The following is an 11,896-nucleotide window of genomic DNA, read 5'->3' as shown; positions in this document are numbered from 1 at the left end:
AAGCTACTTTGGAGCGCAGGCTGGTTGAGACAGCGTACTTGCGTCGAACTTAATTCGGGAAGCCGGTGGTAACAATTTTCGACGAGAAAATATGCGTTCTGAATTCACGAACTCTGTCCAAATAGAAAAGCTGTGACTAACATTTTGCTGTTATCACTTTTAAGATTACCCATGGACTTTGTCCAGCCTACTTGTCGTCCCTCCTACAACAATACCTCCCGCAACGGAACTTACGCTCATCCTCTAAACTTCTTTTCACTGTCCCTACTGTAAACTCTGTGACATACGGTGAACGTGCCTTTTCTTTCTCCGCACCTATATTATGGAACAGTCTACCGGATTCTGTTAAAAATACAACATCTCTTTCGTCTTTTAGATCTGCCCTCAAAACATTCTTGTTTCGGAAATCCTACTTCTGATTTATTTTATTTTACGAAAAACTGTATTTTAATTAATTGTTTCATTTACTTTATTTATTACTGTTATTAGAAATATTTTATAGGATTTAACTAATTTATTTTTTATAGTAATGTAAGCGCATTGCGTTTTTTTTAAATGCGCCCAAAAAACTTTATTATTATTATTTTTATTATTATTATTATTATTATTATTATTATCATTATTACTATTATTATTATCATGCTGTTATACCAATAGTTAGGAAAGCAAATGCAAACTCAAGGTTCAGTGTTTGTATTTAGACAGGTTTTCTCCCGGTTAAATCGACTTGTTAAAGGGAAATCTAATAAGCTGGGCTATTATCACGAAGAAAAAGCAAAAAATGAATTTGCGCTAAAGAAACTCGCTTATACAGTCCCGCTTCTCATAAATCGAAGGCATACTGGTATTTTGTTGTCTTTATTTTTAGCGACGACTTTGAGCTTCATGCATGACTGGTCACGCCACTCAATTTTGAGCCAATCACGAGTCCCGTTATATGAAAAATAAATTACAGTGATTTATTCATTAGGTTCGACACATGAGGAGAACGCCGTATGAATCAGCTGCCGCTCCAACGTCGCATAGTACGACAGACCCTGCTGAATTCAATGTTGTTTGCCGCACCAAACCTAACCTGCCGAACCAATCTGATTCAAACATATCAAACTTTGCCTATTGTTATGGTTTAAATTTTTTAAGACAATAAGCTTTTTGTTATTTGCGCGAAGAAGGGAAATATATTGAAACTTCGACAGCCCGCGCGTCATGAAGCAAATTTTCCCTTCCGTAGCCCCGGTAAAATTGTCGTTGTTCTGAGCGAAATTTCCCTTACCCCACCCCGAGAAGGGTGATATTGTCAACATCTGGTCGTCAACGAAGATTTTGAATCTCGCGCTCGGAAATTTGCTACGCGTCGGTTCTTTCAAACTTTTTTTCTAGAAACAAAAGAGCCTCAAAGCTGCAAACAATAAAAATGCCCACAAAAGCAAGTTAATCGTAGAGCCATTGTATATATATTGAAACTTCGACAGCCCGTGTGTCATGAAGCAAATTTTCCCTTCCGTAGCCCCGGTAAAATTGTCGTTGTTCTGAGCGAAATTTCCCTTACCTCACCCCGAGAAGGGGATATTGTCAACATCTGGTCGTCAACGAAGATTCTTAATCTCACGCTCGAAAATTTGCTACGCGTCGGTTCTTTCAAACTTTTGTTCTAGAAACAAAAGAGCCTCAAAGCTGCAAACAATAAAAATGCCCACAAAAGCAAGTTAATCCTAGAGCCGTTGTATATATATTGAAACTTCGACAGCCCGCGCGTCGTGAAGTAAATTTTCCCTTCCGTACCCCTGGTAAAATTGTCGTTGTTCTGAGCGAAATTTCACTTACCCCACCCCGAGAAGGGTGATATTGTCAACATCTGGTCGTCAACGAAGATTCTTAATCTCGCGCTCGCAAATTTGCTACGCGTCGGTTCTTTCAAACTTTTGTTCTAGTAACAAGAGAGCCTCAAAGCTGCAAACAATAAAAATGCCCACAAAAGCAAGTTAATCCCAGAGCCATTGTCCACCAAAGATTAAACATAAAGTTTGATATGCGCTCTTCTGCCGTACTGAACTCATCAGTTAGGTTCGGCGCATGAATGGAGCGGCGTTTGGAACGGGCCTTAAATCAGCTGATAACACGTAACAAGTCGCAAACAAGGAGTGGACTTGAACTTCAATTTTAAGAAGACCCTCCGGCTAAACTAAGTGTCAAAACAAAACAATTGTCTTGAGCATAATCCCATTGAGGAACAGTGAAGCAAAACGTGAGCTTCGCTGGCCCTTGGCCGATATGGTATTATTTGTTTAGAATTGACATGAAGTGGAACTTCGTTAGCGTGACCACAGTCTCAGAACTCATTTTTACACCTTTGACTGATATCGTGGTTTCTTTCAGGAAAATGGAGGCTCAGACAATTTCTCCAGGTAGGGGACACGAGTAGTAACACTTCTTGCAAACATATGTACATCAGGTGACTTTGGTTATGTCAGAGCGGCGTAAGGATCAATGTAGTGTTTTCTACATGTTTCTAGAGTATTGAGTATTAGTTTGTTTGTCAGTCCTGATTAATAGCTGCGCGAATTGTATGGAGAAAATCATTTCGCCCTGCTCCATTTTTTTTCCGCACGGAGCTGCAACTATCCGAGCTGTTACAGACGAAACTCTGTTTAGCAGTTATGTGTCTTACCCCATAAGATTCATGTGTCCGTCTAAGGTTGCATTTATCCTAACACTTTCTTAGCATTAACAAGGTTTACCCATGATAGGCAAGTCGATATAAAAATTTAAAATGGGGTAAGACATTAAAACGCATTAATACGATTTGAGTGGAATTTTGTAGTTAAGTTACAAACTACCAAATCAACGATTTAGAATCCATTGTATTTTTATTTGAAAATAGTCAAGATGGTCGGTTTTGGTCGGCTTCGAACGGAGCCAATATGGCGGAACGAAGGGCTGCCATTCATAAATGTTTCACAAAGACTATTGCTAATCAAGAGTTACTGTATTTGAAACACCCGTTATCGATGGGATTGTTTGAGCAATAAGTTTTAGTAAGAAACAAATCAATATAAGTCTCTTATCCGTGTGCAACATCTTCGATGCTATGTCGAGAATAAGAACGTTTCATTAAGCATGGCGGGATAGTTTATTCATGATAAGGTGGTTTAAAATTGAGCAAAATTATTGTTCGGCCGAAAGTTTGCGTTTAAGTCTTACAGGACTTTAGTGTAACCACAGAATAGACGATTAAACTGTTTCACTAGTTTTTCGCTGCAAACTATGAAGAAAGCCGATTTAGATCGGCTCTGAAGGCGAACCAAACGACTTAATTGTCAACCATATTTGCCAACCTTCTATGAAAGTTTCGCCAAATGTTATTGCCATTACCCTGCGAGCTGCGAGACAGAATTTCCCGTCTCTTTCAGCACGGTGAACTCTCACTGAGCAGAAAGAGAAGGGAAATTCTGTCTCGCAGAGTATATTGCCATATAACTAACGAGCTATCTTCTATTGACTGTCGGAACACCCTTCTCATCGACGAGCCTACCTAAACAAGAAGTTTAGGAGAAAAATTAGGAATTTTAAGGTTGCTCCTTTCTACCCGATTTTGAGCGTAGAAGAAGCTGCTTGAAGGAACCTCACAATAGTAATGAGTGAAACAACTGATTTCTTCAATGTTATGTCGATTGCGAACATACTTTTCAGGGGAAGTGAACTTTAGGTATAGGTTAGTTAGGATGAAAATTCTTAAGGTGCTTAAAATTATATGAAAGGAACTAATGTTTCTCGTAGAACTTCGTGACTAGCCTCGTTTAAAATTCGTGGTGTGGTTGGGGTATTCGCGAAAGTTGTGTCGACTGCGTTAATAAGATTGTCTTTTTCTTTGAAAGTTGCTAAGATAGTCGGTTTTGGTCGGCTTTGAAGGCGAGCCACTATGGCGGAACGAAGGGCTGCCATTCTTAAATGTTTGACAAAGACTATTGCTAATCAAGAGTTACTGTATTTGAAACACCCGTTCTCGATGGGATTGTTTGAGCAACAAGTTTCAGTAAGAAACAAATCAGTAAAAGTCTCTAATCCGTGTGCAGTATCTTCGATGCTATGTCGAGAATGAGAACGTTTCATTAAGCATGGCTGTAGTTTATTCATGACAAGGTGAAGGGGATAATGAAAGCGGTTTAAAATTATGCAAAATTATTGTTCGGCCGCAATTTTGCGTTTGTCTTACTTTAGTGTAACCACAGAATATATGATAAAAATTTTCACTAGTTTTTCGTCGGAAAATATGAAGATAACCGATTGCAATCAGCGCTGAAGGCGAGCCAAACGACTTAACTGTCAACAATTGTGAACCTTTTCCGAACGTTTCGCCAAACTTTATCTCCATTATCCTGCGAGACAGAGATTCGCTTCTCTTTCTGCTCAGTGAGAGCTCACCGAACGAGAATCTCTTTATCGCAGAGTATGTTGCCATATAACTAACGAGCTATCTACTATTGACTGTCAAAAACCCTTCTCATCGACGAGACTACCTAAACAAGAAGTTTAGGTAGAAAATTAGGAATTTTAAGGTTGCTCCTTTCCACCTAATTTTGAGCATAGAGGAGGCTGCTTGAAGGAACCTCACAATATTAATGAGTGAAACAACTGATTTCTCCAATGTTATGTCGATTGCGAACATACTTTTCAGAGGAAGTGAACTTTAGGTATAGGTTAGTTGTGATCAACATTCCAAAAGTGCTTAAAATTATATGAAAGGAAATGATGTTTCTCGTAGAACTTCGTGTCTAGCCTCGTTTAAAATTCGTGGTGTCGTTGAGGTATTCGCGAAAGTTGTGTCGACTGCGTTAATAAGATTGTAAATCAACGTTTAGTTGAGTGTCCACCGCGACGAAACAGATCTGAACATACTGCCTGAAGATCTTTGAAGCCCCCCGCAGCGGCGGCTTCATCTTCATCAGTTACTCCGTCACTAAGATTAACAATGCCTGCACGTAAGAAAGTCAGCTACTGTAGTGTCCAGCGCGGTATCGTGTTGGATTTGGGTTTGACAAGAGTTTACGGTATTTAGAGTTCAAGGAAAATGTTGATTTACTGCCAGGTCGGACTTTTCCCTGTTTTGCTAGCTTAATGCTTGACATCGAGTCCATGATCTCAGCACAAAGAGTCATGGCTTTAAAGAAATATTTCGCTAATGGTAATAGCTCCTGGAAAGCTATTTTAGATGAATTTCTTTGCAACGTAGGAAGAAAATTCATTCTTTTTTGTGACTTCGACACTGGTAAACTTCCAGCTTATATTCCAGCTTTCTGTAAAGTGTCTTGATGCATGGTCGGAATTGAAGACTTCAAATGTTGTTTCGTATGAGGATGTTATCGACCAAATCATTTGGAATAACAACAATATTGTTGTCGACAAACAATCGCTTTTCGAAAAACATCTGTTTTGTCAGGGAATTGTCAAAATTGGGGACTTGCTATCTAACACGGACGAATTTCTTCAAAGTTCGAAGGTATTGGTAGCAATTTTATCCCCAACTCAATATTTTAAGCTAATAGGTATTGTGGATGCTATTCCCATCGCGTGGAGACATATTATAAAACAGTCACAAACAAATCAACATTTCTATCCATCAATCCTCGGAGATAAAGTATATACTGAATTGGATGAAACTGAAATCGATTTGTCCAAAGTAACATCAAAATTATTGTATAACCAATTTCAAACTAAGAAACCAACTCCTCCCTCTGCTCAAAAAAAGATGAAAAGCAAATATCCCTAACTTGCGATTGATTGGAAAAAAATCTATTCTTTACTGTTAACCGTCACAGCAGAAACAAAAATCAGAGAGTTCCAATATAAAATACTGAACAATATCGTATACACCAATCATAAGTTGTTCCGTTTTAAAATGATTGAATCGCCTTTGTGCAACTTCTGTCAGAAAGAAGATGAATCCCTCGAGCATTTACTCTTTCACTGTAATGTAACAAAAAACTTTTGGCTTGCATTCTCATCTTGGATTAGTAAACAAAACATATCTATGGAGACGTTAACAATAATTAATATTCTGTTTGGCGTATTTAATGACAATGAATATTTTGCTATTTTGAATCACTTAATACTCATTGCTAAATATTTTATTTACACATGTAAACTGAGCAAAACTAAACCAACATAAAGAATTTTCTTTGAAAAGATCAAATTAGTTCATCATATAGGGAGAAAAATTGCCATAAGAAATGACAGGCTCCATAAACATTACAAAAAATGGAAAAAATTATTGCCTCTTTCTTAACTAAGCATCAATTTAAAGTTTTGTCAGCATGTGTCTTGTACTTTATTCATTAATTTTATTTATTTTGTCCTTTTGTTTTTGGTATATTTATTTATTTATTTATTTATTGTAGTGTTTCACTATTATTGTATCTCTTATTTTTTATTTATTTATTTGTTTAGTTTTTTTTTTTAGTGTTAGTGCGTCTAGTAAATATGTTTGTAACCGTAATTGTCAATGTAAGTAATAAAGAAATAAAAAAAATTGTTAAATTAAAAGAAAAAACATATCTGTAACAAAACATATTGACTACAACTGATCCGCGCTGGAGAGTAAATCAGCTTAGACACAGTTTAACTATGGCTTAGATTTGTGTCAAATTAGCGTATTCTGCGTAGGTTACATATTTCTGTGTTCTGATCCCGGGGTTCTGATAGGAGTTAATCATAAGGTTTGTGATGTTTGACACGAACATGCATCATGAAATACATATGACAAATGTTGCGTGACACAGCATAAGTTTAACAAGAATCATTAATTCACAAATAATCATAAAGCTTCTTTAGGTGGAACACTTGACCTGTTTTGGTTGTTACTACTGATAAAGTACTGAGTTCTAGCAAGAAACTGAATGTGTTATGTACACAGTATTCTATAAGTGAAAAATAACTATAATCAACAAATGAAACAAACTCCACATTTTATTTTACGTCTTGCCAGCAAACAATTAACTTCGTGAGCAAATTGAGTGATTCCGCCTAATTACAACTGTTATTTTAATCCGTAGCTCCCATCGAGAATCATTTGAGCCCGCAGTTGTTGGCAATCAATTAGCGGCTGACTCTGAGTTCATCACGAATAAATCATCAGTCGATACGAGTTTTTTTCCCGACGTTGATCTCCTTTGTATTTAAGTGTTATATATATCTTATAACTCTTGAAAATTTGTCATGTGACCGTTATCTTGTCAATAATAGACCACCGCTCTGGCAAACTAAAATTTAGAGCTCACAGGAAACGAAAATAAGCAGAATTACAAACGATACCGTCACCAGGGCTTTAATTTTCACTGAGTATTGAAATGTCTTACTTAAATGACCTCATTAAGTCTGACAAATGAGTCTCACAAGTAAATCAAAATCTTTTGTCTCAAACAGTTACAATGAACAGAGTATTAAAAGTGTTCGTCGCTATTCCTGTTTTAGTTCTTGTAACTATTGTGATATACGTGAGTCAAGGAAAAACGAGTCTGTAGTGAAAACTAACCGCACCAAAACCAGATTAAATGTGATTTTGTTGACGCATATAAGCTCTGGGTCGACAATTGTGGAAAATATGTTTAATCTCCATCCCGATGTGTTTTATATTTATGAACCTCTGAACACTCTTAGAAGAGACATTGATACGAATGGGTGGCGTGCCCTTCAAATGCCGAGCAACGATGCCTACAAACAAGACATCTTGACTCTGCTTCGCGACTTATTCACTTGTGGCTTTGACGAAGAAAGAGCGATAGAGTTAGCTTTGCCCAAATGGGTTAGAGACCTCAACGCATGGTATAATTCATCGACAATCACACTCACTAAGATCATGCAAACAAGACTTCCCAGAGAAGGTGGAATTCGTGAACTCGAGCAGGTGTGCCGCTCAGATCCTATTAAGTTTGACTGTTTAATTGTTCACCTGGTCAGAGATCCACGCGCTGTCCTTTCTTCTCTAATTCCGCGACGTTTCTTCATGAAGGGGCCAGTCGCAAATCTGTTTACACAGACGCCAATGTCTCCCGAAGGAATAAAACTTCTGAAGGAAAATGCGCAAACGCTATACGCGCTTGTGTCAGAAAACTTAGATTACGTTCTTGCAGAATGGTCAAATTGGTTCAAAAGGCGCTACATTCTGGTCCGTTATGAAGACATTATCAGCAACTTTTCAAAAGAAGTGTTCCACATATTTTTGCAAAGTTTAAAAAAATTCTGCAGGTAGGGTTCAGAGCCACCTTAAATCGAAAATTTAAGGTGGCTTTCAACCCTACTGACAGAATTTTTTTAAACTATGCCAAAAGTTGCGCCTTATCATGCTCATCAAAAGTTGATAATATAAAAAAAAATTCACCGTGCCGTTTTTAAATTATAAGCCCCTGAAGCTGTAATTAAGGGTGTTTTTAGGAGGTCATACTGCTGCTATGATAACCTATTACGTCACGAAAATGATAACAACGTGTTCACCAATGATTGGGCAGTTTTTTGCTACCATGATTGTAGCATCCAGTGATAAAGAGTGGTTATAACGACCCATCAAAATCTAAGTGCTGGAAACTGTTCTGAGCCACCTTAATTGGGAGTACTTAATTGTTCGACTCCAAACACGAAAGATCAGTTCATCGCTTCGACAGCCTTTCGTTTCACAAAATTGTTTACGACCCATCGACTGACTGGGACCGTCGACACTCTGATTGGCCACGAACACTATCGGAGGATTATGCCTGTATGGAGGCACTCTGATTGACTACGAAAATTATCCGAAGAATAGGGTTACACGGACGGGCTACGAAAACTATCCGAAGATTAGGGTTACGGACACTTGCGTGCAAAGAGGATGACTTTAGTGGCTAGCCTCTTCGAGGCCGGTAGCCACAAGAATTGAAACAATTTCTTATTTGGAAAATAATTTGCGATGTATCGAGCATAAAAAACCTGAAAAAAAAAATCAGAAGATCTAGAGCAACGTGTGTCCTGTATATCTTCAGAATGTGGTCTTATTTTTAAACATAGAGTACCTCACAAATAAAGAAGGACCACAACCATTTGGATATGGAGTAAGCACCTCTTCCACTCAGGAGCAGCTCTATAAGAATCTAAATTGCTTGTATTCTTAGAAGACACCTCATATCTAAGACCTTTTTCAAGATTAACCTGAAAAAATCTAGTTTCATACAAGTGGGTGCTTAGTGCAATGCAACAAGAGAGCACGAAGGGTAGTAAAGTAAAGTAAAATCCTTTATTTAAAACACGATTATCGTTTAAGCACTACATGCTTGGGGCGTCGTGTATCTAATTAATTATTTAATTATCTAATTACCTACTGATAAAATGAATGAAATATAAGATACTAACTTACTTTATCACAAATCTGATTCCCTAAATATCGGACTAGATTTTGCCTTTGTATAAAATTGTATAAAATTATAATCCTCCATTTAGGTCGTATTCCTAAGGTAACGCCCCTACGGTTCTTTTTTGATGTGGTATCCAGTTCTCCCAAGGATAACGTTACCACCGCATTGAATAGGTGTTTTTGTCGAGGAAAGCCGCTTCGGTTTTCCACGTTAGCAAAATTCGCATTACAGCACGATTGGGTTTCGTACATTCCGCTACAAGTCAGGAGTGATCTGAAAATAACTAGAGAGGGGTTAGCTTGGAAATAAGGCCTACATGGTGGTGGATTAGCTCTTTTACCCTTCATCCCGGCTCTCTTGACTACAGTAACGTCTTAACACTATAGAAGAATTCATAGAAACACAGAAAACCTCAAAAGGGCCATAGCTGGGAAAAATAAGCATTTGGCTAAAATTGGAAACGTCGGCCCTACTTTTTTTTCCTGACGTTTATCCCTATTTAAATGAAAGCGCCATTTAAATATCTTATTACTCTCTTATGTGGCCGTTAATGATTTTGTCAATAAAAGACCATTGCTCTGTCAAATGAAAGTTTAGAGCTCATAGGTAACGAATATAAACAGAATTACGGTACATAAGATACCGTCATCAGCCCCTTTGATTCAGTATTCTCAAACTCATTAATTATTCATGAGCTGATGACCCAATCAGCTCGCATCAATTGGGTCAGGTGCATGTATGTTGATACCCAATGAACATACCGATCAAGACACGGTAGATTATTTCAAAAACTGATCAAGACACTGATCAAGAAACTTGAATTTTAATCAGTCTTTATTATAATTCTAAATACAGCATTTTTCCCGCTTAAATCATTGCTTACAACAACAATACAGCAACATATTATTCCTTCTTAGACATCGTTACATTAATTGTACAGTTTTTGAATTTTCCTTTCTGGAAAACAACATCCGTTAAAGATTGATCCTGTTTCTCTGTGGTAAAACATGTAGTTGTACTAACAACACTTGGACCTAGGATCTTTGAAACTTTAGACACATTTTCTTCTGTAGGCTTTTCGTACTGCAACAATGCATTAGAACGATGCCCCGACCTTTCGCGAATCAATTTTTCTTCAACCCCAGAATTGAACAGGGAGGAAACACAAGTAACGCGCAAACTGTGAGCGGTTTTGCGTTTAAAGCCTGCCGCGTCGCACATGTCAGGCAAAATCTTGTTCAAGCTGTTGATGCCTACGGGCGCTTTATCGAATGCGAACCTAGTTTTTGATGGCTTAAAGTAAAATGCAGTAACTTCCTTTGCATGAGTCTCAACTAACCCTACATACAATCTGAATATCTCAACAAGGCACGGCTCGTGCTTTTCCTCAATAGAATGACAAACGTGCTTGACCACTCGCGGCACATACTTTAGATCACAAAGACCTCCATGATAAGTTTTAGAGGCATTTTCTTCAAACTTAATAAAATTTGGACCAATTTCAAAGTTGTTTACAACAATATTTCTGTGATCTCCCCCCCGCAACCCAAAAACTTTTCCGTTGTAGAAATAGATCGTGTTCAATAACGACTTAGCTGATGTAGTTCCCAGCAATTTCTTTTGCCAGAATACTGCTTCTTCTTGCTCACTCACAAACTCCTTTTCCTCTTTCTTACACTTAATGTGAAGCCCTTCTCGAACGCCATTCTTCATCTCGGCATCTAAGCAACGTCGGAAAAGGACAAACCTTCAAAAAATAACACACAAAATTAGTCCTGAAACAGTGCATTTTAACTTACTAACCAATTCGCTCTAAAAGTTGTCAAGTACCTTTTGTCACTAGCGTCCAGAGGATTCAAAGCTTCTGATCCATTTTTCTCCTCCAAATAACGCTTGAGGGCACAAATGATACCATAAACAGACTTCGGAGGGTATCTTTCACCGGACTTTTTAGCTACCTCCATCACAAATTTTGACAACCAATAGTTCAGCGACAGAGCGTCCATTCCAGCAATATCTACACTCACAGCGGTAACATTGTGTAAATCGTAGTCCTTGAAGAGACCGCCACAATCTAATACCGGAACTTTAACCTCTCTCAACCTCTGCCATTCGGCAAAAATGTTCACAGCCCACTTGTTTTTATACTCAGTTGAAACTGGAACAGCATCATTCACCAAAACATTTTCTTGAGAAGAGGTTTTTGGACCTCGAAAACGTTCTGATCTCCACTCGATCTCCATCACGCGGCATAATGTTAATTTATTAAAAATTCAACCTTTAAAACTTGCCCACATGGCCGCATATAAAAGATTCATTTCATTTACCATATGAATAAAAAACAGACAATAGCCTATTGAGCACGCCTACTAATTACCTATTCTTCGAAAAAAATTCTCATGCTACTTTGAGAAGCCAGCTCAAAAACTCGTGCTTCGTTTTTCATCACGGGTTCCAAACACCTCGAAACAATAAAAGCACTCCGCCTTCGGCGTCGTGCTTTCATCTGTTTCTCGGTG

The 11,896-nt window shown here is 38.0% G+C and overlaps 1 protein-coding gene and 1 pseudogene across 1 annotated transcript; one reads left to right on the top strand and one right to left on the bottom strand.

Annotated features, from left to right (window-relative positions):
• Positions 1 to 6,609: 6,609 nt before the first annotated feature.
• Positions 6,610 to 9,316, top strand: LOC145468158 (carbohydrate sulfotransferase 1-like; annotated as a pseudogene).
• A 906-nt stretch (positions 9,317 to 10,222) lies between these two features.
• On the bottom strand, positions 10,223 to 11,517 carry LOC145468147 (zinc finger MYM-type protein 2-like). Its single transcript, XM_081451832.1, has 2 exons — positions 11,208 to 11,517; positions 10,223 to 11,124 (listed from the first exon to the last, which is right to left on the bottom strand). Exons 1-2 carry the CDS (start codon positions 11,381 to 11,383, stop codon positions 10,281 to 10,283), a joined length of 1,020 nt encoding a protein of 339 aa, XP_081307958.1. The 5' UTR covers positions 11,384 to 11,517; the 3' UTR covers positions 10,223 to 10,280.
• Positions 11,518 to 11,896: the final 379 nt, after the last annotated feature.

The sequence above is a fragment of the Orbicella franksi genome, chromosome 14, assembly GCF_964199315.1.
Source record: "Orbicella franksi chromosome 14, jaOrbFran1.1, whole genome shotgun sequence".
Lineage (NCBI taxonomy): Eukaryota > Metazoa > Cnidaria > Anthozoa > Scleractinia > Merulinidae > Orbicella > Orbicella franksi.
This window is presented reverse-complemented; position numbering and strand designations above follow the sequence as displayed.

What these genes read in the sequence shown, in the direction of transcription:
- LOC145468147 (XM_081451832.1), bottom strand. Translation starts at nt 11,383, where the DNA reads ATGGACGCTCTGTCGCTGAACTATTGGTTGTCAAAATTTGTGATGGAG. An exon ending in CTGGACGCTAGTGACAAAAG is followed by an intron (nt 11,125 to 11,207) that starts GTACTTGACAAC and finishes TATTTTTTGAAG; the next exon opens with GTTTGTCCTTTTCCGACGTT.